General features: G+C 49.4%; 1 protein-coding gene across 1 annotated transcript in view; it reads left to right on the forward strand.

Moving 5' to 3' along the window:
- The window catches only part of PDLIM4 (PDZ and LIM domain 4), a 60,998-nt gene that overhangs the window by 24,057 nt on the left and 9,321 nt on the right, over window positions 1-27,620 (forward strand). The window contains exons 3-4 of the mRNA XM_009285938.2: window positions 8,760-8,844; window positions 26,015-26,193. Coding sequence (XP_009284213.2) covers window positions 8,760-8,844; window positions 26,015-26,193 — 264 coding nt within the window. The remainder of the gene's footprint in view (window positions 1-8,759; window positions 8,845-26,014; window positions 26,194-27,620) is intronic.

Raw genomic sequence — 27,620 nt, forward strand, 5'->3', positions numbered from 1 at the left:
GCGTGGCAGCATTTTATTCTCGTGTATGAGGGTTTCTACTGTGTGAATTTATGGGCGGAATTCCCACTCTTACACCTCATTTTAGCCACCGGTATCAATTGGCGTCTGTTTGTTGGCTGAGATCGGACCCTCGAGTACTCCTCCTCTGTGGGAGGCATGCAGTATGTGCACAGCTTTCTGCTGGTGTCCACCTGGTCCTCGTGGTTAGGAGTTAGGAAGTGGGTCTTGCTGGTGGTAGCTGTGACCATACTGGTGGTGGTAGCTGCCGTGTCCCGTGTCGGGTACGTGCACTGCTGGTTTCTGCTGGTGTCCACCTGGTCCTCGTGGTTAGGAAGTGGTGCTTGAGTCTTGCTGGTGGTAGCTGTGACCATACTGGTGGTGGTAGCTGCCGTGTCAGCGTACGCGGTGTCAGCGGTATCTCTGTGAAGGTTCATCTCCTCTCCTAAGAGGTGACTTCTTGCACGGACACAGGGCAGGGGTTCTGTCACACTGGTACAGCTCCGCTCCATCGCAAGAGGAGCGGACAGACGTTTTGCAGCAGTGTGGGTACGTGCCTTGGGTGGGGTTAAGGATGATCTGTCTGTTTAGCTTGCCTGAGATGCAGAAATGTTCATTAATGACCTCGTGGTGGTCTGGAAGCTGCCGTGTGGAAGAATTATGGCAGCAGGAGAGTCTGTGGCTTCAGGTTGGGTTTGCCCAACTACAGCTACCAAGGTGGATATCTTTAACTGTGAGACCTTGCAGCGTGCCCAGAGGAGCGGTGGATTCTCTATAGCAGATGTTGCTGGTGATGGCCGGCAGCCTTGCAGTGGTGCAGGGTTCGTGGGTGAGGTGGCCTGGGCTTTGCTAGGCAGGAAGGGTAGGCAAGAGGATTGCAATGGTTTTGTCGGGCCTTAAAGTCTTCATAAATGCAGATTTTAAAGGCTCTCATACCTTATAGTCAGGCAGAAATAAATGCTCAGGTTTCTGCAAGACAGGAACAGGCAGGAGCTGGTGACAGTGAGGAGCTGTTCAGCGTGGGGTGGCTCCTCTCAGGGAAGAGATCGCACTGTTGGGTTGGTTAGGTGGCTCCCCCAAGAGCAAACACACCTCAGCCATGCCTAGAGAAGTCCGTGGGGTGGCCTTTCTTTTGATAGGAAAAACTGAATAGTTTATTTTTTCTACAGTAAGGAAAGCAGCTCCAGTAACGCTTTATTAGGTCTATTTTTAGTTTGGCCGAAAGTGAGTGCTCAGTGACATGGCTCTTGGATCTCTCTCCTGTTTCCCAAGTGACCTGTTGGATCCAGACGACTCTGCCCAGCCATTAGTCATCGCTGGAAGCGTGTCTGGCGCTACCTCCTCGGTGCGAGCAGATCCCTGCTCCGGGACCTGCCTCCCAGAGAGCCGGGTGACCTGGTGCTAGCAAGGGAGCCGTGTCCTGGAGCAGTGACAGGGGATTTTGTTGGTCTGTGTGCATGTCCAGCAACTGCTGTTTGTAACACTGCGGATCACCACCCTGGACTCCGCTATGAGGCTGAGCTCCAGGAAAGCCCCGCGTGCAGAGGCGTGGATTTGTATCTTCTCCCTCGGGCAGAAGCATGTTTTCCAAGCAGTGTCCTCTCTGTACGCCGCCTTCAACAAAATATAGTTTGCAAGTGAATAGAAGGAAATCTTTTTTTAAATAAGTGTTTTTGTCTGAAATACATTTGAAATAACGAGCTCGTTTGTGGTAGGTCTTTAGTTGAAGATGTATGAAATCTGATGTTAATTCTGTTCTAACAAAGGAGGCTCCCTCCAGCCGGGTGCGTGTTCCAAGGGAGGGCAGGGAGCTGGGCAGCGAGCCTGGCAGCGAAGGGCTTCCAGTCCTCTGGTGCCCTTTGGGCTTCTTCCACCCCGTGCCCTTTCTCCATGAACCCTTGGCATTATGTGTTACCGAGATACAGAACAAGATTGGTTTTGTTTTCAAACTGTGGTCAGTAAATGCCCTTTGACTAGAAAGTTCAGTTGGAAAGTCGGAATGGGGGGGAAGATGTGCAGGGGAAGACAAGGGGGAGTTACTGTGCAGTCCGACGGGATGTCCCGAGACCGACGTGGCCCGTCTGGGTTTCAGAGGTGTTGGTGGTGCAAAGAGCCCGTTGAATTTGGTGGGTGGAGATGCTGATTATCCTGTTTATCAGATTTGCTTCATTAAGACATTTGGATACACTGATGGGGAAACAACTAAAGCGCCAGGAAGACTGACTGTTCGTGGGTGGAATAAACCACTAGCGTGTAAAACTTTCTCATGCAGTGCAGGCAATATCTCTCCTCTATACTTGGGAGGGAGCAGCTGAAATTAGCGGGATTTCTGTTGTGATGCAAACTTTGGCCATAGTCAGGCGTGATTGTGTGGCTGGACTGCAAATAGCTCGGTGTATCTATTGTTAGCACAGTCTGTCATTAGGAACGTCACACTGGGTTTGATGGTTTTTCTTTTGTCTGGCTGCATGGCAGAATCCGTTCACGTAGTCTGTCTGGAAGGAGAAAAACTGAGAGTTTCTGATCGAATGTGAACATGTAATTTCCAAACACCATAATGGAAAGCAGCACCCAGAGCGCTCCTCCCCGTGGCTCTGCCGGCTGGAGGACCGTGCCAGCTGTTGGGAAGCACATCTGCTGTGGCTTCGCTCGCTGGGAGCTGTGCTGGGCTCCGGAGGGAGCTGGGGGGGGAGTGTGTGTCAGTGGCACCGGGACCTCTGGAGAAGTGAAGTTTTGAGGCAGCAGGAAAGATCCATGGTGCAAACGGCATGGCTGTGTCGGCAGAAAGGAACCGCATTGTTTCCTAGCGTATCTGGCACAGTTGCATGACAGCTCCTGGGAAACTGGAGGAATGTTTTTTTTTTCTCTCCGTGGGACACTCCAGTTTCCCTGGACGAGTTATGAACCCTGCAGGAGACAGGGCTGGGGGTGCAGTGCTGAGGAGGTCCCTCTGAAGATGTGGGCTGTTGGCTTGCAAAGAAAAGCAAGGCTCAGGGCAGCTCTGCATCTGATCTTTTACGTAATTTCGGGGAGGCTGAGGGAGGCAGTGTCTGGAGGGCATCAGCAGCAAAACACACAGCATGGTGAGAAGCCGCCAGAGCCTGGGCCTTCTGTCTCCAAACAGTGGTCACCTTGGGTGGGAAAAGCTATTTTGTATTCTAACAGTAACAAAGGATCCAGCAACACAAACCAAGATAATTGCAGGCTTGATAAATAGCGTCTGGATTCTCTGTAGTGATGTATGTTCATGTGAACAAGTACTTGCACATTAAAATCAATATTATTTCTCTCCCTTTCTTATCCTGGAAGGCAGTCAGCGTCCAGGCAAGTGCACACAAGAAGTCTACGGTCCAGAGATAACCAGCTTGGCAGTGCCGCTTGCCCTGTTCTTGCTTACATGCTACTGTGTATTTTCTTCTCTCTTTTAAAGAAAGCCTTCCCAGCTCCTTTGATCGTTAACATCTCTCATGGTTATGGCCCTGGTTGTTAGGGAAGACTTGTTACTTCAAATCGGGTCATGCCTCAAATAAAAGCAGCCATAAAATTGGGTTGGAGCTGTGCTTTGCTGAAACCACTGCTTGAGAACAGAGGGTTGAGCACCCAAAGGACCTCGGGTGCTGGACAGGAGACTCGTGGCATCACCGATGCTGTTCTTGCTGACGCACACTGCTGGAAAGTCCTTGGCAGCACTGTCCAGACCTGCCCATCTGTGCCAGAGGGGAAAGGCGAGCCCAAAAGCTTTCTCAGAAGCTTTTGTCATCTGCCAGCTGGGAGCATGAAGGCTTGTGCTGCATCCTTCCTGGAGGAGCTGGCCCCAAGCCCGCATTGGGAAGACTGCTGGGAAGGGGATGTTGCAGCTTTAAGTGTGTTGGGGCCGTGGCTCCCCTGTGTCCCCTGCAGCCCAGAGCTGGTGATATCCAGGGCGCGCTCAGCATGATATCTGTGAGGCTGCACCCACTCTCAGGCTGTACTAACATGTATTTCCTTTTTTAAAATCTCTACTCTGTCCTTTATCGGGGACTTTAAGTGCTCCTGGGGTGGTTCTCCCTCTTTCTTCGCACCCCCATTCTCTCATGCCTTTCTTGGCTAGACCCCTGTCCCCAGTGAAGTCAGTGAGTGTTTTGTCCCGGCTTTGTCAGGTCGCCTTCTGCCCCGAGATGTGCAGGACTGTTTCTGGGCGGCGGTACCGTGGAAAGCAAAGCAGCACAGTAGCCCTTCTGTTCCAAAACGTAGCGGCGGAAAATCCTCATCAGCTCATGAAAGGGGTCGATTTACGTAACCGATGCTCATGTGGGTACTAACGTAACGTGTGAGGAATTACCTAGGCATTCCTGTAGCAAGGGCTGGGCGTTCAGGTCGTGGTTAATGGCTCCGAAATGTGAGGCCAGGAGTTCAAGTGGGCTTAGTAAGGCTGGAGCAGTGCCTTGCACCGGGCCTGCGGGGGGAGGCGGTGATGGTGCTGATGAAGATTTAGCGGGACGGTTCAGGATGCCCTGATGATAAATCAGCCTATTTCAGCGTCATCTTCCCAGCTGTTGAATCCTAAGCCAAGGTAGCACGGGGTCTGCTTCGCCTGCCTTGCTGGCATCTGCAAGGGAGGGTAAGGGCAGGTATGTGGCAGCTGGCTGGAGAAGATCCTGGGTGTTAAGCAGCCCCGTGAATTATTACTCACAGAAACATGGTATGGAGATCTTGGTATTTAGCCACAAAACGTATGCATTTGGTGCCCAAGGAAGTCCCTGGAACCTCACGTAGCTGATGTTCTTCCAAGTCCCCCCTCTCGCCTCCCCCAGCTCGTGGAGGTTTTGTCGGGGTCCATTTGCTGCGAGCTGCACAGGCACACTGCTGGAAGATGGGAAGGATGACAGTGTGTGATGTTCTCAAGTTTCCAGTAAAAGTACAACTGAAAAAGTGAATCACAGCTTCCCCTCTGGAGCTCCTCAAGGACTAACAGAGGGGAAAACCGGCAGCTTTCCAGAGCCTCGATACACAGCAATGGTTTCAGCCGAGAGGAATGACGGAGGAGAAATCCCGCAGCTTCTCCTTCGCGTACCTGGATGAGCTGGGTCCATCGGGGTGCTCAGCTGAGTTCAGCTCCTGTGCCTGTTCACCAGCCTGTGCGAAGCCTTGCCCACCTTGCACGGCAGGTGAAAGCCCTGCAGGGGCACATCAGGCTGCAGGGACGGATCCATCACCTTATGGTTATCACGGCGAGGGTCACAGTCCTGGGGACTTAGCAGCTGTAGCTGCTTCTAGACTCAGTCCAGCTCTTAGAAGGCTAATGGCCATGTCAGTGATAAAAATCAGTCGTGACTGTAGTGATGTGCCATCATGGGAGGTGAATAGTATTCAGGAGATGGGCAGGAACCTGGAGTCACACCACACACACACCCCCCCGAAGGGACTATACAGGTTGGGGTGAAATACAGTGACAGGGTTGTTCTGGAGGTTTGCATAGCTGTCGCCCGCTCCCGCCTGCGCAACTGCACAATAGCAGATGGCAGCGTCCCGGGTCCGGTCTGGCACTTTCCCAAGTGCTGAATGTTGGTTTACAAGGGGATGGAGAAATCAGAAATTCAGTAAGACCCAGGAATTCTTGCAACTTAAAAGCAGCTCTACAAATGTAGAGAGCAAGTCTTGCAGATCATTACCAGGTGAAAAAATAGCTTGGTAAAATATGTGAGCATATGCAAGTAATCTTTGGAGAATGATGTTGAGTCTTCTAGAAAACAAATCGTGGGATAAAAGGTGTCTGCAACTTTATTTTTTTTTTTTAGTTATGTCTTGTTAATGGGTCTGTTTCCCACGAAGCCCTGTGTTGAAGGCCTAGCACTAACCTAGGTCAAGTTATTTTTCTTAGGATTGTCCTAGCAGCCATTAAAAAAATGGAGCGTTGTTAGTGCAGGGTAATGATTTCCACATAGCCGACTTTAATCCCCTACAACACATCTGAAAACACTTTTCCTGTCCTTGAGCCGTAAATTAAATGACTCGGAACATTTGAGCGCGATGTCTGATCTCTTGCCCATTACATTAGAAAAGTGTGATTAGTTTTTGCTGTTGCCTAAACACAAAGCTCTGACTGTTGGTAGTGTGAACCTGCTGCCAGGGTGGCTTGGGGTGGCCGTGCTGACCCCCAGGTCCCCGCTGCTCCAGGGCTTGCTCGTCAACCCTGTCTTGGGAGGGGGAGGCTGCAGGGGGACCCCCTCTGCTGCTGGTCCTGCCAGGGATGTGGGCATGGGGGTGGAAGTTCCCGCAGCCGGGACTGTGCCGTGAGCTCAGAGCATCAACCGTTCTGCAGTCGTTGCCCGTGGCATCTCACTCTTGGGCAGTCACCTCTTAATTATTTCAGGTTACCTCATATTCTGCTGCTCCTGTGGAAAAGAGGGAGTCTCCTTGTGTAAGCATAAATGCTCATCAAACATGCAATTTGCATTTCTCTTTGGTGAAGCTGATGTTTCTCCCAGTCTCCTTTGCTTTGCCTTTAAAAGTGCCGAATAGAACCTAAATTGTGCCGAATAGAACCTAAATTGTGCCGTATCAGCTTAATTTCAGAGTAGTTCAAGTGGAAGCTGTGGCTGAGGTGAGCCTGGCTTTGCTTGGGCCATCGCTGGAAGCTGTACAAGGTTGTCTTGCTTATACCAAGAACTTTTGGTCGCTCTAAAGAACTGATGGTGAAGCCTTGAGTTTAATCATTAAAAGCACTAACTATAAATAGGCTTCTACATGCAAACCTAAGTCTGGCCGTGTCTTTCGTTAAGTGTGAGGATGCCTGTAATGATTTTTGGAAAACACAAGTTTAACTGCTTTGTGGTACAGACGGTGTGAGCTTTGTTCGTTTAGGGGCGTGGGGAACTGGGACACTCCCAAGTAGAAAGTGCTGGCCGAATGCTGTAGCTTAACGCAGAGCGGATTTACTGCTATCGCTCTTACCTTCTGCAATCGGAATCGCTTTCTGAATCTCAGTTCTTATTTACTGGCAAATTGAAGTCTTCAGGGATCCTTTAAGCTGTGTCTGGCACGTGGGCTCTAGAGCTGAGCAAAGGGGAATGTCGTAACTGTCCCTTCTCGGCGGCAGTGTGAGCACACATCAGCCTGATTCAATGCAGGGGAAAAAGCACGGGAATAATAATGATGATCTCTGCCAATGTAATTAGGCATTTCCATTGTTCTGGGCCTTCCAATGAAGTTCTCAGTGTGGAAGCAATACACACAGCACTGGATCATGGCAAAAAGCGAGTCGGAATTGCTAGGAATGCTGCCATTCCTGGGAAGGACAGTTTCCTTTGTCCCACTGAAAACAGTTGGAAAGACCGACTTAAAGTGAATTGTCCCAGCCTAAAATCAAATAATTACAGTAAAGAGAATTTATCAGAACAAGGCATCTAGCTATGAGAAGAAGTGCGTTATTCCCAGTTGAAAGAGCTGTGATGGTAGTGCTAAGTAGTGGTTTGGAACAAAAAAGGCTTAAATCCTCAGGGGATTAATCCAAAGTGCGTTAAAACCAGTGGGAGTCTTTGCTTTTGATGGGGTTTGGATCAGACCCTGAATTTGGAAAGGTAGGTTTGATGGTTGGACTTGATGATCTTAGAGGTCTTTTCCAACCTTAATGATTCTATGATTCTATGCATGCTGACTGGTTTAGATGTAAAATACCAAAAGTAAAAAATCACCTCAAGAATTCCTGGCTTAAAACCGTGCTCCTTATTTTTCAAACTTGGACTCTGCAGATAATTAAACCAAAGCTGAATGTGGTATGTGGCAGGGGCCAGAGTCCGACGAAGGATGCTTGGCCTCAGCGAGTGATCTGTGCCTGTCAGAACAAGACCTAATTTTCATTAAGTGGTGCATATGCAGGTTGTGATGATAAACAGAATAGTTTGTATTTGAAAACTTTATCTTGTACTTCATGCAGTTTCCATCTCCCAACTCAACCTCTTAGCATCCAGAAAAGCCTGTGTATGTGCCTGCTGGACCTTGCCCGGGTCCCTGCAGCTCCCTCATGCCCCGAGCCTTGGAGAGGACAGCCACGCTGGCGATGGCATCCCAGCCATGCCCCCAGCCACCTCTGGGGGGAAAAAAATGGTCAGGCACATGGAAAATCTTTGGACAGTGGCAGCGTCCTGCTCTGGCTTGGCAGGACTGAAGATGCATTCGTGAATGGAAACTGTTTTTAGGACTTTTTCTATCCAGCGCCTGTGTTGAAAGGGTCAAGATGATTCATACAGGGTCACGTAAGCCTTCTCCCTGAAAGGCATTTATATAATTCCTGCTGTGGTCTAGTATACAGGCCTGCCAGGGAATGCGCATATATATATATATACACACACACACACACACACACACACACACACAAACAGAATACATTTCAGGATTCAGGGCCAGAATAAAGGGGCAAAGCCAGGAATATGCAAAACAAGAACCACCACAAGCCTGTCTACTGATTTATTGAACTGAAATTTTGTATCTTAAATTCCACACTAAGTTGGGGCCTATAGTTCAAGAATGGTTTTGAGCTTCATGGTTTTAATAGCATGGAACTGGCATCTTCTCTATTTACCACTGTACTATTTCTGAGGATAATTTTAGACACATATATATATATTCATTCTCTGGCAGGCCTATATACTATGTATGTGTTTGAGTTGGGTTGTTTTTTTGTTGTTTGTTTATTTTTTAATAAGTCTGGTTTTTTGTTGTTTGGGTTTTTGGGGGTTTTTTAAGAGCAATTTAAGCTGAGTTTACTTAATTTCCCATTGCAGAGCTGAAGGGAAGACCTGGTCACCCCCTGTCCTGGAAGATGGCAAGGCTCAAGCGTACCGGATCAACATAGAGCCGGAACCGCAGGTACGGCAGCGGCAGCCCTGCACACAGGCTGGTCTTCCAGCTTGCTTTTCTGGGGAGAGGAGATCCATGTCTGGAATCTGGAAAGCCCTCTGCTCTGCCTGCAGTCCTTTCAGAGGCTGAGTTTCTACGTGTGGTTTTAAAACATCATGTTTGTTGAACTTTTCCATGCAGGTCTTGCTGCTGGTAAAGCCCAGGCTCCTGTGGTGAACCGGATCCCTGAACCGATCTGGCTTAAACCCAGCTCTGTAATTGCCCTCTGCCCAAGTTAGGCTTTGTTGAATCGGCTTGCCAGTGGCACGAGGAGGCTGGGCAGCTCTGCGGAGGGGGCAGCGCCCAGCACCAGACCCCCCTCAAGGCCAGTGACCAAGCTTGGGGTCAGCATTATTTTGATGGAGCTATTGGAAGCCCTCCTAAGGGCGCTGCCCGATGCCTGCCTTTCCTAGAGCACAGCATGCCCGGGGTCTGTTTGCACCTGCCTTGGCTGCCGTGCCTCCGTCTTGGCTGCTTCCAAAATCCACCGCACCCTCTTAATCCCGTGGCGGTGATTCACTTCACATGGTGGTGGATTGTTTTGGTTTGCTGTTTCTTTTTAATGGTCTTCCCCCCCCCGGCGTCTCACTCCTTTCTCTTCCTTCTCTCAGTTTTGCAGCTTGTCTCTTCCTTCTGTTGTCAGCTTTTTTCCCTAGACCCTCCTGCCAGCACTCTGCCTGCAGCCCGCCCTGCCTTCCCACCCTGTGGTCTCCGAGAGCCAGGGCGAGGGCAGCACCGTCTCCAGCAGCAGCCTGCTACTGGGAAGTGGATGGAGCTGAACAGATCTCCATCCTCCGTACCCATAGGTTGTTAGCGAGGTCGAAGATGACTCTCGTTCTCCTTTGGCTCATCAAAGGGAAGAGGAACGGTGTCTCGCTCCTCCCTTTCTGCCTCCAAGTTACCTGACTGTTGGGTTTTTGGATGTGCTGGCCCATGATGCCTGCTGTAGAGGTAGCTGGGGAATGAGGAGGAGATCAGGAGGAGGGGATGGGGCAGGGGGGGACCTCCTGCTGTCTTGCTCCTCCTCAGATGGGTGCTGAGCTGATGCACATGCTGCAAGCTTTCCCAGGGCACATGAAGTAGTGGATGGCAGGACTGAAGCCTGCTGAGACTTCTCACTGCTGCAGGTTGGCCAGCCCCTCCCAGAGCAGTGGCAGAGGCACCAGAGCTGCCTGCAAGCTTCGGAAAAGAAAAGTACATCAGTTCAGGCTGACAAAAAAAAATCCTGCGATTGCCACAGCAACGCGGGAGCACTCTTGTGCTGTTGGTGAGTGTTTCAAATATTGCTCATATGGTTTCCTTCTCCACAAAGGTTGTTTGTGTTATGGGCTGTTTCGTGAGAACTTTTTCTCCAGCATGTGCAAAGTGCCCGCGTGCAGATGCTGTTGGCTTAGCTCTGCTGCTCATTCCTAGAGCTGGCTCTTTGAGTGTCCTGACAAGGGTCCCAAGGTCCCCCCACAGCTCCCCCCTGGCTCAGTCCAGAGGGAATACAAGACCTGCAAGAGTGGAAGAGGGTGGGATGGTGCTACGAGGAGTGGTGTTGGCCTCGTTTCCCTTCAGTGAGGAGTGGGGAGAGAGCACTGGCAGCAGAGACTCCACCAAATGACAAGGACGGGGGTGGGATTCTCCAAACCCCACGAAGAGTGGACCTGTATAGTCACGCCTGTGAATCTGTTGGCCATTGCAGCCATGTGGAATTTGCAAATATTTTGCATTCCTTCCCGGGGACAGCGGGCAGAGGGGCTTGCAGCTGCTGGCACTGCAGAATGGCAGCACCGGCAAACCCGCCCCGGTATCGCACACGAGCGACTTGTGGGTCTGCTCGTCTTTCCCTGCGCTGACTGACAGAGCAGGGTGATCTGTGTGCTTGGGCTTTGAGTTCTGGCCATGTTTGCTTCATTAATCAATTACGGCAATCTTTTTTGACAGATATTTTTTCTTACGGACTTTGATGTGCCCAAAACCCTATGAATAATATTAAATGAGGAACAAATGTGCAGCAGTCCCACTGCCAGATACAACATTTCTGAGGTTTAATGCAGATTGGATTTGAATCTGACTATTAATATATATTACATATGGAACTTTTCAAAAATTAGACAGTTACATAGAATATAATGAGGGGGTAGAGATGGGTTTTCCTAAATCCAGACCTACACTGAAAATGTGTAAATCTGGGGAGTACTCAGTGGGTAAAGCAGATGTGTTTGCAGCAAGGCAACGAGAGAGGCATACGAACAAGAATACGCAGGTACAGACAGCAGGTTCCTACTCTTGCTCTCTTTTTCAGTGGCTGTATCCCCACGTCGTCTTGCTTAATGGCTCTTTGCGTTTCCCAGAGAGGAGGTGAAGGAGGTACCATGCACACATTAGAGTACTCTTGCTGTGGTCGCACCCGAGATGCGCTGGTTGACTCTTCACCCTCCCCAAACCGACTGTGCCTTGAGCGTGGTTCATGCTGACTGCTCAGGACACGTGCCAGCATCTGTCCTAACCCCTGCGTTATTGCAGATGTCCTCTGACTTGCACGACACTAAGGGTGATTAGAGTGCAGACCCTTGCAGCAGGCATCCCATCCCCTGGGAGCGGAGAACCCGGTCATGGCTGGAGTCCCCTGTGGAGCGATGCCATATGACCCAGGGCTGTCCTGTGCTGTATTCATTCAGCCGCTGTAGCAAAAGCACTTATTAGATTGTGAGAAAGAAAAAACTCATTGTAAAGTAATAGCTTGGCTCAAAATGTGCAGCCTTTAGGTGCACTTCCTCGCATCTGGAAAAAAGCAATCTGCTTTGAAACCAGGGGGGAAAATTCTGCTGGAATTCTGCCCTCGAATCACAAGAATAGGTTTGGGGTTGTCCTTGAAAAGGGTTTTGAGAGTTTTACCCCAAGTGGCCTTTCCAGTAATGTGGAGCACATGCCTTTCCTTCCTCCAGTTTTTACTCAACTTTTCCATCGTACTGGGCAAAGATGTCTTGAAAGTCTTTTGACTTGTGACTACAGTAATTCTTGCTAGAGGCCCTGAAACGTCTGAGCATAGGCAGAATGCCTAAATCTGTGTGATTTCTAGGAAAGCATGTACCCTATAATTATGTTTTAGTTTATTTAGGTGTAATCTTTGTCTTGAAGGCAGTGAGGCTTGCAGTTGTCTTTTATGCAAGAGAACCTGGAAGGTGTGGACCAGCTGATGAGCTCTCTTCTCCTCTCTTTCTAAGTCTGTTGTGGTTTGTCAGTTGAGCTTTGTGGAAAACCCCTACTCAGAGACCAAGAATGGGATCAATCCTCCTTATTAAAACTTTAATGATGTGACTGCAGGGAATAACTGCCCTCACAGCTGAAGAAGCTGGAAGTGGAGAGAGCTGCTTGTTCACAATTAGCAGAAATGACACTGAACAGGATGCTAGTGAGTCACCTTCATGAAATAATACTTTAAAAAAAGTAGACTTTGGTTATCAGTTGGTTACGCTGTACAAGTCTGTCCTTAACAGCAAGGGTCTATAGAGGAGGATGCAAATTCAGTGACATTCAAACTTGCATCCTAAATAGCAAAGGGCTGTGTCTTTGTCAGACCCGGTCGTGGGTGATGGCGGGACCCACGGGGATGCTGCGGGGTGGCTCGGTGCTCTCCAGGGGTGATGGTGGGACCCACGGAGATGCTGCGGGGTGGCTCGGTGCTCTCCAGCCAGCAGTGCCGTCGCATGAAGTCAGGATTCCTATCACGCAGACATGACATCGCTGCTGACGTGTTGGGATCTCCGGTCTCGCTTTGCCAACGGCTGTTCGCCCGGTGTCGGCGTCGCTGCAGGCACCGGCCCCAGCCGTCCATCCCTGGCAGATGGGGAGAGCGGGAGCGGTGATCCATCAGTTTCTGGAAGTTCCACTGTCTTTTGGCTTCTTGTAGCATGAGCTCGCTAGTCAAAATACCGCCATGTGGTGCTAATAAAAGGAGAGGATGTTTGTTTTCTTGACCGTTCCCCTACTGCCAGAATTGGCAGCTTTCTGGCCTGGGGGGGCTGGAAACACGGGCTTCAGGCTGTGGGGTAGAGCCCCGTCTGCGCTAATTGACAGTAGATCAAGTGTCTGGGTGTGAGAATAATTACAGCAGAAATTAAATTGGCAGTGCGTAGCCAAAGCTGGAATAGGATGCAAGTCCTCCCAAACCTGGACGCTTGGCTAAAATAAGCTACGTGGGGTGAAAGGCTGGGTTTCCTCCGGCTGTCCGGAGAGGGAGAGGCACTTCCCGCAGGCAGCCGTCAGCCCCGTCCCTGTGGGAATGGCATCCCAGTGCCACCCAGCTGGCAGAGCGGCACCCCTGTTGTTCTCGGGGGGAGGGATGGGGACAGCGGGTCGGTGCTCCTGGTCCCGCTCACCTTGGTCCTCTCTCGCGCTGTGCCCGGTGAGCAGCGGCTTTCCAAGCCTGACCGTCTGACTGAGGGGTGAGCTCTGAGCAGTGGAGAAGAGCTGGTCTTTCCATAGTGCAGGGGAGTTGTACAGAAAGGACGAGAAGGCTGTTTCTGCTTGTCACTTGTTTGGTTTTTTTTTCTCTAATGTGTTATTTTATGACACCAAATTCTCAGGCTGTAGAGATTCATGTTAGTTTGCTCTGGCTAAAATCAGGTGCAAGGCATGCAGCTTGCCATGTGAAAATACCAACCAGGATGGGGTGAAGAGGAGGAACTGGGGCAAACTCGCATCTACCATAGCTCTTCAAGCAGCCTGAACCAGGCAGCGCAAGAAACCCAATGCTACGCGTAAGTCAGGCCAATGGAAATGCAAACATACCCGGATCTGCTTCGTTAAAAGTACTGTTGCCGGATGGTCTCTGGTCTGTGTGGTTGCAGGACTAGCGTTACGCTGGCTGACGAGGCAGCGCTGGCTGGCAGGGCACGGGTGACCCCGCGTTCTGGTGCCTGGCTGAAGACCTGCTGCCTCCTGTTGCACGTGTCCCCCAGGCAGCGTGGGCACTGCAGCATCGCTCCCGTCAGCTTTTCGTACCTGCCCTGATCTCAGAAATAGCCACCTCGTAATAGTGTCAGTCTACTATACTGCTGATCATACTTCCTCCTAATTAAAAAATATTAAAAAAAAATCACATGTGGGCTTCAGGTGTGAGTCTGAGCCTCTGGTGTCCCAGCTCTGGGCACCTGGGGACAGCAGTGGTGTCCCGCAGTGGAGCAGGGAGGGGGGTTTGGTGCTAACTTGTCCCTTAGTCCTGATTTTAACAGCTTTAAAAACGTCTTAAATATTCTCCTATTTATTTTTGGTCTCAGCAGATTATCGTTACTTTTTTTTTAATTAAGGATGAATGACTCCTCGTTTGATTAATTGGCTCCGAGTGTTGCTTTAAGTTCTCAGTGGGTTGGTGTCGTGCAGGAAATTTCCATGTATGTCTTTGCAAAAGCATGGCATAGGCCACACTTATTTCTGTGAACCGGAGGTTAAAGCCTCCTCCCTGGAGAGGTGGAATTTCCTTTCCCAAGGTGACCGACCTTCCTTCCTCCCCGTCGGCATGGCGGGATGGGCCACGGCTGCTCCTGGGAAAGCTCTCGCCGGCACCCCCGGCTCCCCCATCAAACCAGCCCTTGCGCGGGCATCGACTCTAGTGCTCTCGGGGCAGGAGGAGGGGGGAAAACGTCTGCCTTGTACTTCGGGGAAAACAAAGGATGAGATAATGCCCTGGCACGAGAGCGGGTTCCTGTCGCATGGGAACTCCCGGCGTGTTGTGTGAGGACTGATTTAATAGCAGAAACATGCTGAGTCCTGATGGCTGCTGTAAGCGGCCTCAGCCTTGAACTGCGGATACTCGGGCACCATTTCACACTCAAATGTCGGGGGTTTGTACACCACCAAAATCTGCTGATCTAATTTACTGGGTGAAGAGGTTACACACAAGTTGGTGTGCACTTGTGTTTATTTCTTTTTCCTGTGATACAATATTGATTCATTTGAAAGCAAAGGAATTTTCTCAGTACCACTGTAATGTGTCGAACTGCTGTAGCTATAACCTTTTATCTGAAATCCTCTGTATACATCTTCTATAAATCAGCATCTTTACTAAGCAGGCTTCAATAATCCTGGTATATGAAAGAGGAAAAAACAATCTCGGGGAGAAAAAGGGGAAAAATGGGGATGGAAACTTCAAAATGGTGTTTTCTTCTGTACGGGTAACTTGAATAGTTTGTTCTCATCAAAGGTAAATAGGAGCTGTACTGAAATGGCAACAGCGTGGGTTGATTTAGGACAAAACAGAAAATGCCATTGGATAAGGAGCTGACACAGATATACCATGTTATTTTACTCGATAACATCAGTTTCAGTGGTGACTCTGTTAACACAGGTAAGGAAACTGCCTACTTGTGTACTCAGAAATAGCGAGTGTTTGTTTGGAAGCACACGTGTAGTTCCGTGTTTCTGTTCTTATCCATTGGGAAAAATAACTTCCCCCATTTCATTTTTCCTTGTTGCTCGCTTAAAATGAATGAATTGCTCTTTGCAGTCACTTGTTTGACCTGCTGGGGTGAGGGTGTGTGGGGAGAGCCCTCCCCCGAGTGGTGGGGTGCCGGGGGGATGCTGGGTGCGGGAGGGATGCTCGCTGTGGTCCCCCAGACTCTTTGCAGCCAGCCGAGCGGGACGGGGCGGACCGGCCGCCAGCACAGCGGGTGAAGGGGATGGGGCGAGGGCAGGGAGCGGTTCCCGAAACTCTCTTTGGCGGGAGGGGTGGGTAAATGGCAGCCGGGGCGTGCGGAGAGCCCGGGAGGGCCGGGCTGCGGCAGCTGCCTCCCATCCCCTGGAACGGCGGGCTCCTGCTGCAGCGAGCTGGGACGTCCCGCGGGCACTGCCAGGGCTTGTTTGTTAGCAGGAAAGCCAGAGACACGTTTTTGACTCAAGCTGAGTTTATCTTCTTTATTAATGAGTAAAAGCGAAAGGTTGGGGCATTCCAAAATAAAAATCAAAAATATTATCTTATTGCTTTTGTTGTGTTTTCTTGAGTACCTTACCCTGGCTTTTACAGAAAGAAACGTTTGGATAAGCCACGCTGATGAAGTAGGCATCTTTTGGGTTTAAGCACGTAATATTTCTGTAGTCTGAAGCTTAGCTTGCTGCCAATGATGGTTTGGTTTGGGGTTGTTTTTTTTTTTGTCTCTCTCTGTTAGCTGCTGGGAGTGGTTATGGAAAAAAAATCAAAGTATGATATGATAACACCTGAAAATGCAACAATTCCCCCAACTGGGAAGAGGAGGAGAGAGACAGTAAGCTGAAAAGGATGAAATCAGGACATTGCCTGTTAGTGTCAAGCTCACTAGGTTTGTTCTTTAAGCCAAATGCCAGATGGTGAGAAAAGTGATTTAACGGTAGCATTAAACGGCGGCTCGGTCAGGTGGCACTGAAATGGAAACAGCAGCATCTTCCCTAAGAGGAGGGGGAGCAGGCAGGAGGCCGGGGTGGATACTGGTTGTGATGGTGGTTTTTCTCTGGAGTAGACGTTATTTTCTGTCGGTGGGGAGGCTGGCCCTGCACGCACAGCAGCCTGCGCACGGCGGGGACAGCTTGAGGCTGAGCACTGGCAGGAGCATCAGCCTGGTGCCTGCACTGAGCAATGCTCTCCTGCGCCGTAGCTGTCTGCTCCTGGGCTGGAGAGGTGACCCTGAACGTTTGGAAGCAGAGAGAAAATCCTTTCTAGAGGGTTTAGACTGTCGTTGGGCTTAGCTATGGCTAGACGGCCTTCTGGCAGGAGGGCGCTGGTGCTGCTGCTGGAGAGAGGAGGAAATTTCAAGGCTCTTCTACCTTTTGTTATCCAGTGTTACTGTATTGCAAAAATACCTTGAGGTTTCACTGGTGTTTATTTTCTGCTAATGGTCATTAGGTTTTCCTGTATGGATGAAAGTTAAATACTACTTATAGGATACATAGAAATTCTTTTATTCTTAGGCTTCTTCACCTAGTCTAATTTCTTCTAAAATTACTTATCATGAATATCAGTTCTGTTCACATGTGAAACTGTGACTGAGGTTGTCTTAAGACGGTGAGAGCTGGAGAGATACTCAGCCTAGCCTGGCCCGTAACAGAGTTTATTGTGTTACTGCAATGCAGTAGTTACTCTCATGTCCAAATGTATTTACGTTGCCTGCGTAGAAGGGCTTTTCCTGCAGAGCTTTGCCCAAAGGTGTTTTGAAAATGCAGGCAGTATATCCTGTGCCCTCCAGTTTAGCAGAGCGTATGATCCCCGGCTATCTTGCTTTTTTATGAAAGTGTTAATAAAACAGATAAGTTTGTACAAAGCCCTCCTCTGTCTGCTTGTTAAACGCCCCCTTGCACCCTTGATATTAAAAACATGCCCTCTGCACTGGAGCAGGCAAGATAAATGGAAACACATTTTAATCATTCTTGCCGATCTTGGGTAGTTTTTCCATTGCTGTGGGTTTTTGAGAGACTGCTGGGGAGCCAGGTAGCTTAAGGGATGAAGTCATGGCATTGCAGCTTAAGTCCCCCCTGAGCTCTTTAAGTCGCATGAGGGCTGTAGCTTCTCCCAGGGGGTGAAGCTGTTTGCTGAGCCATTGGGAGCCAGCAGCCATCAGACCCTCGCCGGTGGCCGTCAGCGTGACCGCGCCAAGGTGGAAAGGTGTTCGCTCTTTAAGAGGGGTCTGCGAAGCCTACTTCTCTCTAATTGCGAGAGATTGTCCCTGGGTTAGATGTATGCTGTCCTCAAGCTATACGTTACACGGTGCAGAACATGTGCGTGTGCAAATATAGAGCTAGAATATTTTCCTAGCTTACCCTAAAAACACTTTCTTTAATAATGCCTCATTTTACATCACAGAGCTTCTTCTCGTGAGAGCACTCCTACAGAAAAGGGTGGATGTCTTCCTCCTGGAAGTTAAATTCCCAACCGTCATTTACAAATGGTTTAGAAACTTCCCCATCCATGGAAATATGTTTCGGATGACTCTTTTCGAGGTTGCTATAACCCTGTCAAAAGTGACACATCGTTTAAAGCTAGTAGGAAATGTTCAGCTCTTACCTCTCTGGTGCTGTCACTCCTGATCCGATGCTCTCGGCAGGGTGAGCCGCAGCCTGGCACCAGCCCCGGCGGCTCTGCGGTGCCCGGGGCGAGGGCAGCGAGTGCTTTCGGTCAAGCCCCAGCTCCTGGAGTCGTGTGTTTATAGAATTACTCCTGAAAAACAACACCAGGCTGCGGTATGTAAAGGTATGTGTGTTTTGCCTGTGGAAACAGGGTTTTGTGGTTGGAAATTTGCACTGATGGGAGATGGCGGGGCTGACCTCAGCCTGCTCCCTGCCATAACGACAGTTAAATAGAAAGCAGTGGAGGCTTTTGTGTAACGCTTTTGCTTGCAGGGGTTTCGGCAGAAATTGCAGAATGTAATACAGAAATAAGCGCTTTAAAACGAGCCTGACTGCCGGGTCCGAGACACAAAGCCGAGCAGACCTTAGCAATGCTCGCAGGGGCTGCATCTCTGCCTGCCTCGACATGACCCGTGGGTGTTTTTCAGCATGTCCAAGACCCGGCACGAGGCCGTGGGGCTCGTTTTGAGCCCCTGTCCCGAGATCTCACCTGCTGTGCACCAACAGCCGTGCCTTCTCAGGGTACAGACCGTCCTGGGGACAGAGGCGGGCTGGGGCTCGGCCAGGCTCCAGGTTGAGTCACGTTTCACATGAACGTTGTCTGCGGCCTTTTAACTAAAAGACCATATGATTTTAAGGGTTTGCTCTCTTACTTAGAGAGATCTGAAAAAGGAATTTGGTGTTTAGCTGACGACTGTGAAAGGAGTGTAGTAAGAAGGACATGATGGATGAAGTTTTTCTTCAGACTGTGGTATATGCTGAAAGAGGAACTTGGCAGAATATTTGAAATCCGTCTCATAAAATAACCCACATGCTCTGTTCATCCAGCTTCAGCAAACTACACCTGACCTTTTTTTCTTATCTTCTGAGCTGAACTAAATAGTGGGATCGTACTTACTAGAGCTTTTTAAAGTTAGATTGCAGTGTGCAAAGCCAGCATCTTGACAGGACATCTGAACTGTGCTCGTAGGGAAATATGTGTTAAAATGTGTGTAGCTTTTAAAATCCATCCTTTTTCCCCAGCTTTGGGGGCAGCCCTTTGACATAAGGGTTCACCACGGGGCTTCCTTCAAGGCAGTGAGCTGGAGAATGGATCCCGCTCCTGCGGCCGCTGGCCACGGTGTAAATCTGTTATTTGCATTCAACTGAAAACGGTGACGTCCATCCCATATAGCTCCTCTGTAGGGTAATAATTTCCATTTCTGGGACTTTTGAACCAGTTTATCAGAGACAAAGCACTGTCTTTGCTGTCGGAAAGCTGGGGGGAGGAGAGGAAGGGATCACTGTATTGCTGTGCAGAGGTTGAATTTCAGTCTTGAGGGTGTCGGGATACGCTAGGATACGTCTTGGTGTCAGGGTATGCTAGAATTTGTCTTCAGGCTTAATTGCTTGTTGCATTTGCATGAAAGAGGACTTGCAGCAATGAAGGCAGTAAAATTTTGCCCACAAAAAGCCCTCTACCAGGAAAGGTGAGAATCAGGTTGTCGAAGTCTGACTGTACCCCTTGGGTCAGAAGAAAAGGCAGCCCCGGGCAGAAGTTGCACCTTTGCTTTAAAAAAAAATCCTTGCCCATATCCTACCCCTTTCTCTTGCTGCCAGGTCTGAGCCAGTCCCGTTGAGCCCTGGGCAGCCAGCGGTGCCAGGCGCCCACTGGAGAAGCCGGGGAGTCCATCACCAGGCTGTCTGGGCGCGTTGGACAGCAGGTGCAGTGGGGATGGGTCTGAAACTGCTGCTCAGCCTTGCAGGAACCGTGATGGGTTTGCTCTAAGGTGACCTTCCTTCAGGGGTAGCTATTGAGGCCAATGGTCTGATGGTCTCCTAATAATGATAACAGCGACATACAAACATTATCCCGGTTCCGCAGAAGGGTGCTCTTGCCCTCTTCTCTTCCACGGTGGGCAGCTGAGGGACCGATGCCAGGGACGCAGCTTTTAGCCTTATATTGCAGAGGCAGTTGGAGAAACGCTGCAGAACACAGCTGGGCTCGATTACCCAAGCTCGGGGCGAGGGAGAGAGAAGTCAGACGCTGGTGAGGAGCCAGAGCGCTTGGGCTCGTCCTGCCGCCACTGGAGGAAGGACACAAGTAACCGGGCGTGCTCACAAGAGGTACCTCTTCCAGGTGACCCCATGGCTGAGGGATGCTTTGACCTTCTGGTGCACAAATAGCAACGCCCGCATCCCTAATTCAGCATTTTGGCAGTAAATGTCTAGCTGACGCTGACTGATCATGTTCTGGTTTTAGGAAGAGAGTGGATCTGAAGTGCATCAGACAGAAAACTGCTTTCGGCTGAGCCAAGCCGTTAATGACCATCAGCTCTGTTTAAGTCTGATGCAGCGCGTGTTTATAACGAAGAGCAGGGCTTGCTCCCCTGGGCTTAGGAAAATAAACATCTTGCAGGCGATGTCCGCAGCGGCTGGGTGCCTGTGCCAGTGGGAGCCAGAGCTGCTGCTGGTCCTGTCCCTGCAGATCTTCTCCCACCACTGCGCAAGTGCGCTCCAGGGTGGATCTGGGGCTCGGAGGTGTAATTTCGGAGGTGTGTTCGGCTCTGCAGCTGGCAGGTCTGCTCCCAAGGAAGGTTTCTCAGATACGCTAAAGCTACCGCTGCTCAAAGCCCTTCCAAATCAGGCCATGGGTGTAGGTGCTTACACGGAGGTTGTAGGAGCCAACGTTGGCCTCTCAAATTAGCAATCTTCAGTTTTAATTTCTGTCTCATAGTCTGGAAAATGAGATGAATTATTTTGTTTGTACTTCTGGCCTTTTAAGGGTCTAATTTGAAACACTGTGAAGTGAATGAACTTTAAATGCTTTGGATCAGAACATGAAGTCTGATGTTCTCTAAAGCTGTGTCTAAAACCTGTGGTGTCTCAAGCTAAAGACTTGTAGTTGAAAAAGGCTGGAGGGACAAATGGGGCATTTTGCAAAATGTCCCAAAAAAAAAAAAAAATTTTTTTTTTCCCCTTAAGAATAAGAAAACTTGAGGCAGCAAATAGTCAAACTTTAGGAAAGTAAGGTTGGATGTATTTTACCAAAGTGTATCAGAATACAAATGCGAGTTCCCAAAACTCTTAAGAAATCGTGTCTCGCATAGCATATTCTCTGAGTGCGAAGGGCAGTTAACTCCTGCAGCTCTGCAAAACACAGCCCTGAGGAGCATGGCTGAGGGCGGTCGGTGCTGAGAGCGACCGAGGCAGCGAGCGTGGGGGACTTCTGCTTGCCAAGAGATGAGCTTAGGTTTAAATCCATGAGTTAAACTCTTCCCAGCTTTGGATCCCAACGTTATTCCTGTTAAGCAGACAGCTGAAACTGCGTGCTCGCTGTGATGTATTTTAAAAATCTGAAGAGACTTATGCTTTTCGTTGACTCTACAAAAGGTGGTTTCAAAATATGATAAACTCTCTCCAAAAGAGACAGGGACCGAGACTGATTTTTCAAACCTTTTCAAAATTCCTGGTTGGCCGCATGTTTTCCTGCTTATGGGAACACTTATTTCAGCAGTGATTAGCTTGATAGAAGTTTTCAATTTTTGAGTCTTCTGTCCTATTTCAGGTTTGACTAAAAATCCTGAGGGATGAAAGTGCCTCAGTTCAGCTACTCCAGCGGAGTCAGGGGCACAGCTGTGCCCTATCCTCTTTTCCGTTACCTAGAGTACGCGTTAGCTCTGCATGGTGAAGCCATGGAGTATATTTGTGTTTCTGTTGAAATCTTCAACTTGCTTCCTTTAATGCTCCCCTATATGTTTCCTGAAACTGGAAACGACGTGTCCTGTGAAAAGCATTTGAGCTTCATTATTTTGCTGGTGGTGCTCATTGCTCTGCTGGCTGTGTCCAGGCCTCACGCTGTAGCTGGATGAAATACCTTCATCTGATATAGGGGGAAAAGAGATTTGCTAATAAGCAGGCATGGAACAGAGGCACTTGCTAGAAATTGAGTAAGTGCTTGTAGAAGAAGGAAGGAAAAAAAAGCCCTCCCTATTTCTGGCTCTTTGAGGAATTCCCAGGATCAAATCCAAGCAACCTGTCCTTCAGCATCTTTCCCTTAAATATAAAAGGAAAATTGTTCCTTTTGTGCTCTCTATGCTGCGTTGTGTGGTGGGGACAAGAGCCAGGCATCCGAAAACCAGTTAAATTTCTCTTTTCTCCTATCTTAATAAATAGTGGCACCCAAGAATGTGCTTGAGGCTCTATACAGAGTGAGGCACCGCTCAGTGCAAGCAAAGTTGACGGCATCTGGCTATTAGTGTGCGAAGGTCAGTGGAAAGAAATGCAGTAGCTCAGGCACGAGAGCCAACCCAAAGTGCCTGATGGGCACTTTATACCCCTATGGCAGCTCGGGGCAAGGCGCTGCTTGCTGCCAGCGCTGCTCCTGCCGCAGCTGTGGGTATACGACTGCCCTGGCTTCCTGCGCCTCCTGCCAAGAGAAACAGTCCCATATGCCATGTTGTGTTTTCCTTCTGCTGGAAATGGTTCCTTGGGATATAAATACTGTATCAGTAAGGGCAGCCCTTATCTGTACGTGATACGGCACGGGCTCGTTCGTGCAACGCTGATAAATGCATCTCGAGGAGGAGGAGGTGGTTTGATGAGGCCGTGCAAGGGGTAGCCAAGGCAGGTGCTTGCTGCAGGTGTTTTGGTTTGGTTTGTTTTTTTGTTTGCGGTGGCTCATTCTCTTCCAAATAATCCCTTTTCCTCTGCTTATTCTTCCCCCCCCGGTGGGAAGGGACAGGCTGGGGGTCTCCAGCAAGGTGGTGACCAGAGAAGGTCAGTCTGGCTGGGCACTGGCTGAGGGCACTTGCTGCACATCGTGCTACCCTCTCGTACTGCAGCCGCACGCAAAACCACCCCAAAACCCACCTGCTCCCTGGGATTGGGACTTCAAACAGCTCCTTTCAAGCTCTGCACTGCGTTTATCTGGTGTGGGACGGCTGCATGAATCGTGTTTGCCAGGAGTGGGGAGGCCTGGGCTCCAGGAGCTCCAAACGCTGCGTGTCAGGAGGTTGGTTACGCTTTGTAATTGATGGTCCTAGAAGGCAAGCGTGAGAAAACAGATTGTGAGTTTCTGTTCCGTAGGCTAAAAGAGTTCTCCTCGGTGAAACTTTGCAGGCCAGCTCTTAGGAAGGGTTTGCAAACCCTCTTAATTTAAGAGAGGCCATAAAAAGCAGGAAAAAAAGTCAGCAGAGAAAAGCAAATTACGTCCCAAAGGGGGAAATTTTTTTCTGATCTTGAATTTGAGAACTGGAAAGAAATCCATCTGGTTCTAGGTTTCCGAGAATGGATGCATTAGTGTTTTGCACAATGCGAAGCCTTGCAGAGGTCTCACAGGAAAACGCTGAAACAGCCTTTGAGACGAGAAAAAGGAGACTGAGCTCTGTCCCGGGAACAGCTTGTTGTGCAACAGGGAAGTTGTGTAGCAGAGAAACTGAGAGCAGCAAGGACGGCAAAGACTGGTGTGCTCTCAGAGGGGTAAATACTTTCTGTGTGTTTGCCACAAAGCCATTAGCTGCCCTTGACGTGAAGCACAGCGCTCCAAAGCCTGCAAAGAACTTGGTGGAAAAGGCTGAGGGACATCCATTGCTTCATCTCCGTGGTCTTGGTCTGGTAGGTGTTGGGGTAGCAGGAGCGCTCCGGTGTCCGTCAGGAGGAGCCCGTTGATCCCTATGGATGCTGCTGGGTCACCTGTAGCTTTGTAACACGGCTGAGCAGACGTAAGGGTGAGCTGCCACCACCATGAGCATCCTCCTGCCGCAGGGACTGGCAGCCGGTGGCACCCGGGGACGCTGAGCAGCTCGGCAGCGCAGGGAGGGCTCTGAAACACCCTGTTTCCATCACTGGGCTTTCATGCCTTTTGGAGAACGCCCAAGCAATGGGTTTTAGCTTTATAGCAACGTTTGCTCTTGGTGTATAAACCATTGAGTTTAACAGGAACAAGTGGCCAATGCTTTACAAAGTACCTCGGATTGAAGCAAGTCCGTGGAGATCATGGTCTCTAGGCCCTTGGACGGAGGAGGTTTTCATTCCAGAAATAGCCGCCAACCCCGTGTTCCCCAGTGACGGGTCTGGGTGACCCTGGTATGGAGGAGCCTGTGAGGCTCCTATGGAGGAGAGAAGAGCAGAGGACCCTGCCCTTTTCTCTGCAGGCAGAGACCCAGCCGCCGCTTCCCTCGGACCAAGTGCACATCTGGGCCCCGATGCACAGATAATTAACGATAATGGCTTTTTAAAAGCATAACTCTGGCCTGCCAGGCAGCATGGGCCATTGCTTTTTTCTCCGAAATGTTTATGATCCTTCTTTTCCTCTCTGTGTCACGGTTGAAAGTGTTTTCTTTATTTCCCTTGAAATCATAATGTAAATCTGGGAATTGGAAACCCATAGCCTGGTTGTAATTTTTTTTTAAAGAATATAAATTGGGGAACAGTTAAAATTATATTATTCCTGGCAGCGAAATTCCTTTTTTAATAGATAATTCGAAGTTATTATGTTGGCAGCAATTTTCCCCACGTGTGTGTGCGTGCACGGTGTGGAAGGAGCAGTGCTGAGAGGGCTCAGGGCGGCCGTCGGGGCTTTCGAGGCAGTGGAAGTGCCGGGAGCTTGACGGAGTCTGCAGTTTTTCAGCTGCTGGCAGAAAAAAACCTCAAAGGCACCATCTTGCAGTTCTTAATTAAGCCCGGTTTTTATCAATGGGAGTTTTGCCTTAGGAAGAACTGAAGGATTAGACTTTCAAGATCTTTTTCTAGCAGGATCTGGTTTTTATTTCTCTTAGCTGTTCATTTTTACGAGGCTTGGGAGCACCAGTGTTTTCTGCTATGCACCAGTGATAGACATTTGTTTCCAATTAGTATTTATTGGATTATTTTAGTCAAAAGCAAGCTTTGTATTAGAGCCCCGCAATATGCACTTTGTTATTTGTTCACAGGACGGTGTTTTCTTTTTCTGCTTGGTTTTGCATCAGCTTCAGTCTACTGAAAAGCTGGTGTAAGGCAGCATCGCTGGGGATCTGCCCTGAAACAGATTAAACAGATTAAACCAGGTTAAACAGATTACAGCCTCTTACACAAGCATCTCTTTCTTCCACCGGCATGGGCATGTTTCTGACTCGCGTGGCTGGAAATAGTAGCAGCCGGTGTGTGTCCTTAGGCTATGTCCGTCTTTCTGCTGCTTTTCCTGATAGCTGGAATTAGACCCTCGCTGGGGAAGGGGCTGCTGGTTGCTTCCCAGACTGAGCAGCTAAAGCCTGGCTCAGGTGGCTTGTGGCAAGATTAGCAGTAGGTACTGTTGGATTTATGGGTGTGCACGGGGCTGACTTAACAAAGCTTTGGAAGAACACATAGGTAATGTTTTATGTAGGTAAAATAACATGGAAAACTTGGGTTTTGATGGCATCTGAGTTCCTGACTTGAGGTCATACAACAAAAAGATTTCCGTGGTTTGCCTTGGGAATTAAAAAGCCAATGAAAATATGAACACCAAGCTAAACCCTTGACCAGTGCGTTTCTCGCACTGTTAATGACTGATCTTATTTTGGGAGAAAACCTCCCGAAACGAACACGGATCTTTGTGGACGAGGGTAGTTGCAAGTAAGTGAAAATACCAGGACTGGCCCCTTGGCTTCAAGTCTTGCCCAACCTGTACGTGTAGCTGCAGAGCTTGGGTTTTATCGTGTTTTGCTAATGTAAATCAGGAGTGATTGCCCCGAAGTCAGGAGAGCGATAAGTGCTCTTGGAGTGATGTAACGTGAAATGAGAAACAGACTCGCAGCCTTTCTTTAGCGGAAATAACAAATATACTTTTACAGGAGAATAAGTGCAGAATACTTGGCAGTGGCTCACCGTGGAGAAACAGGCAAGTTCATTTGGTCGGAGCCCAAGGAAAGCTGCACAGATTCAGCAAGATTTAACTGCAGGTCAAGCCTGAGTTTTCCTTTTCCTGCTGCATATCTCTGTTTTCCATAGTACATATAAAATATTATTACTGCAAACTGCACGTCCCAACGCAGCCTCTCCATGTGTATCGTACTAAGAACTATAAATCTCATTTTTTTTTTTCTGCTTTTTTCTTCTCTTCCAGGACAATGGGCCTGCCCAGGGCAGGAGGCTGACGCCCCACGGGGCTGGTGGCAGCCCCATGGACAACAAGCAGATGCTGAACGTGCAGCACCACCACCCGACCCGGCTCTATGCTAACAGCGGCTCCGAGTCGGCTCTGCCGGGCCAGCTGAGCGGGCTCCACATCGCTCCTGCCCAGAGGTAGGACGAGAGCATGGCTCACGCTCTGGGTCCCGCTGCTGTTCATGTGAACTTGGTTTCAGGAGTGTGCGTTGAGGCTGTGATGCTCCCGGAGCTTCTGAAGCTCCAGAGATGCCAGGTTCAGCTCCTGCTCTGTTAGTCGAGGGTAGATGGGAGGGGGGAAAAAACAAAAAGGGGGGTTTTGGAGATGCTAAGCTCTGAACAAAATGGCCACATGTATGTAGCAACTGCAACGCTGAATTTAAGCTTGTGATGCTGAAGCAACGTTCAACCATTTCTCTCGGAGATGGGTAAAGGTGCTGGTTTTCCAGATCCACATAAGATCCTTCTATTGCCGACGGGAGGAGGTAGATTAGCGGCATCAGATCCAGTCTCCAGGCTGGGATTAATGTCAGGGAGTGTCACAGACGTTAGTATCCTGGTTTTTTGAAGTGTATATATTCAAGGCAGGATGGAGGGTTTTGCCCTCCTAGGAGTGGGGATCACACTTCCACAGGCCCTGGAGCTAACGCTTGGCCTGGGAGCTGGAGGTGTCCGCAGAGAAAATTAACCCCAGTAAACCTGGGATGTTTATAAATATAAGATCTGCTCAATGCAGCTGTCCGGGAGGCTGGGAAATAAATAATGCTTGTAGGAAAGAAAAAGCTTTTGTGTAGCCAAGAACAGTTTGGGTGGATAACTCGGGCTTTGAGACAGGCCAGGCTGTGGACTGCGATGCTTTCGCATGGCTTATGCTGCTGCTGATTTATGTTCCTCCAGACTGGCAAAATATTCTGCAAGAAGGTTAATGTCTGTATCAAATACAAAGAGCAAAGAGAGTTTCTTTTCAGCTTGGGAACTCTGTGCCTGCATGCATTCATATTTCAGTGACGCTGCAAGCCAGCTTATTCCCTGTGCTGCTCCAGGAAAGTTAATGAAGTTGGAAAGAGGAGAACCGCACAGAAAATACAGAGAACAAAATCTGATGTTATCTGCGTGTGAGCCAAAAAGCCAGGAGATCAGCTTGGGTGTTTGAGTAGAATTGGGTCAGAAGTGCATTCTCTGTGAATTTGTGCTTGATCAGGCTGGACTGGTCAAAACCTGCCCTTTTTCATTGAAAACGTGTGAATTGATGTATGAGAGGGCTGTAGCAGGGCAGATAGGCACTCGGGGCACACGTGGAGGGTTTGGGCCAGCCGGGAGTCGCGGGGATGGGTCCTCAGCTGCCTCGGCAGCCCTGATCCCCAGCAGCGGCACTTCTGCCCCTCGTCTCGAGAGGTCGCAGCCGTCGGAGCCTTTGGAGAAGCTGGTGGGTCGCTCCCAGAAAATGCAGCTTTGGCTCTTCTTTGCAAGTGAATTTTGTTTGGGTTGGTTTTTTTTTCTTTGTTTGAAAGTGAATTTTCTTTCTTTCTCTTTTTTTTTTTTTTTTTTTTTTTAAGGGGGCATAA

Source organism: Aptenodytes forsteri, unplaced genomic scaffold, assembly GCF_000699145.1.
Source record: "Aptenodytes forsteri isolate BGI_AS27 unplaced genomic scaffold, ASM69914v1 Scaffold54, whole genome shotgun sequence".
Lineage (NCBI taxonomy): Eukaryota > Metazoa > Chordata > Aves > Sphenisciformes > Spheniscidae > Aptenodytes > Aptenodytes forsteri.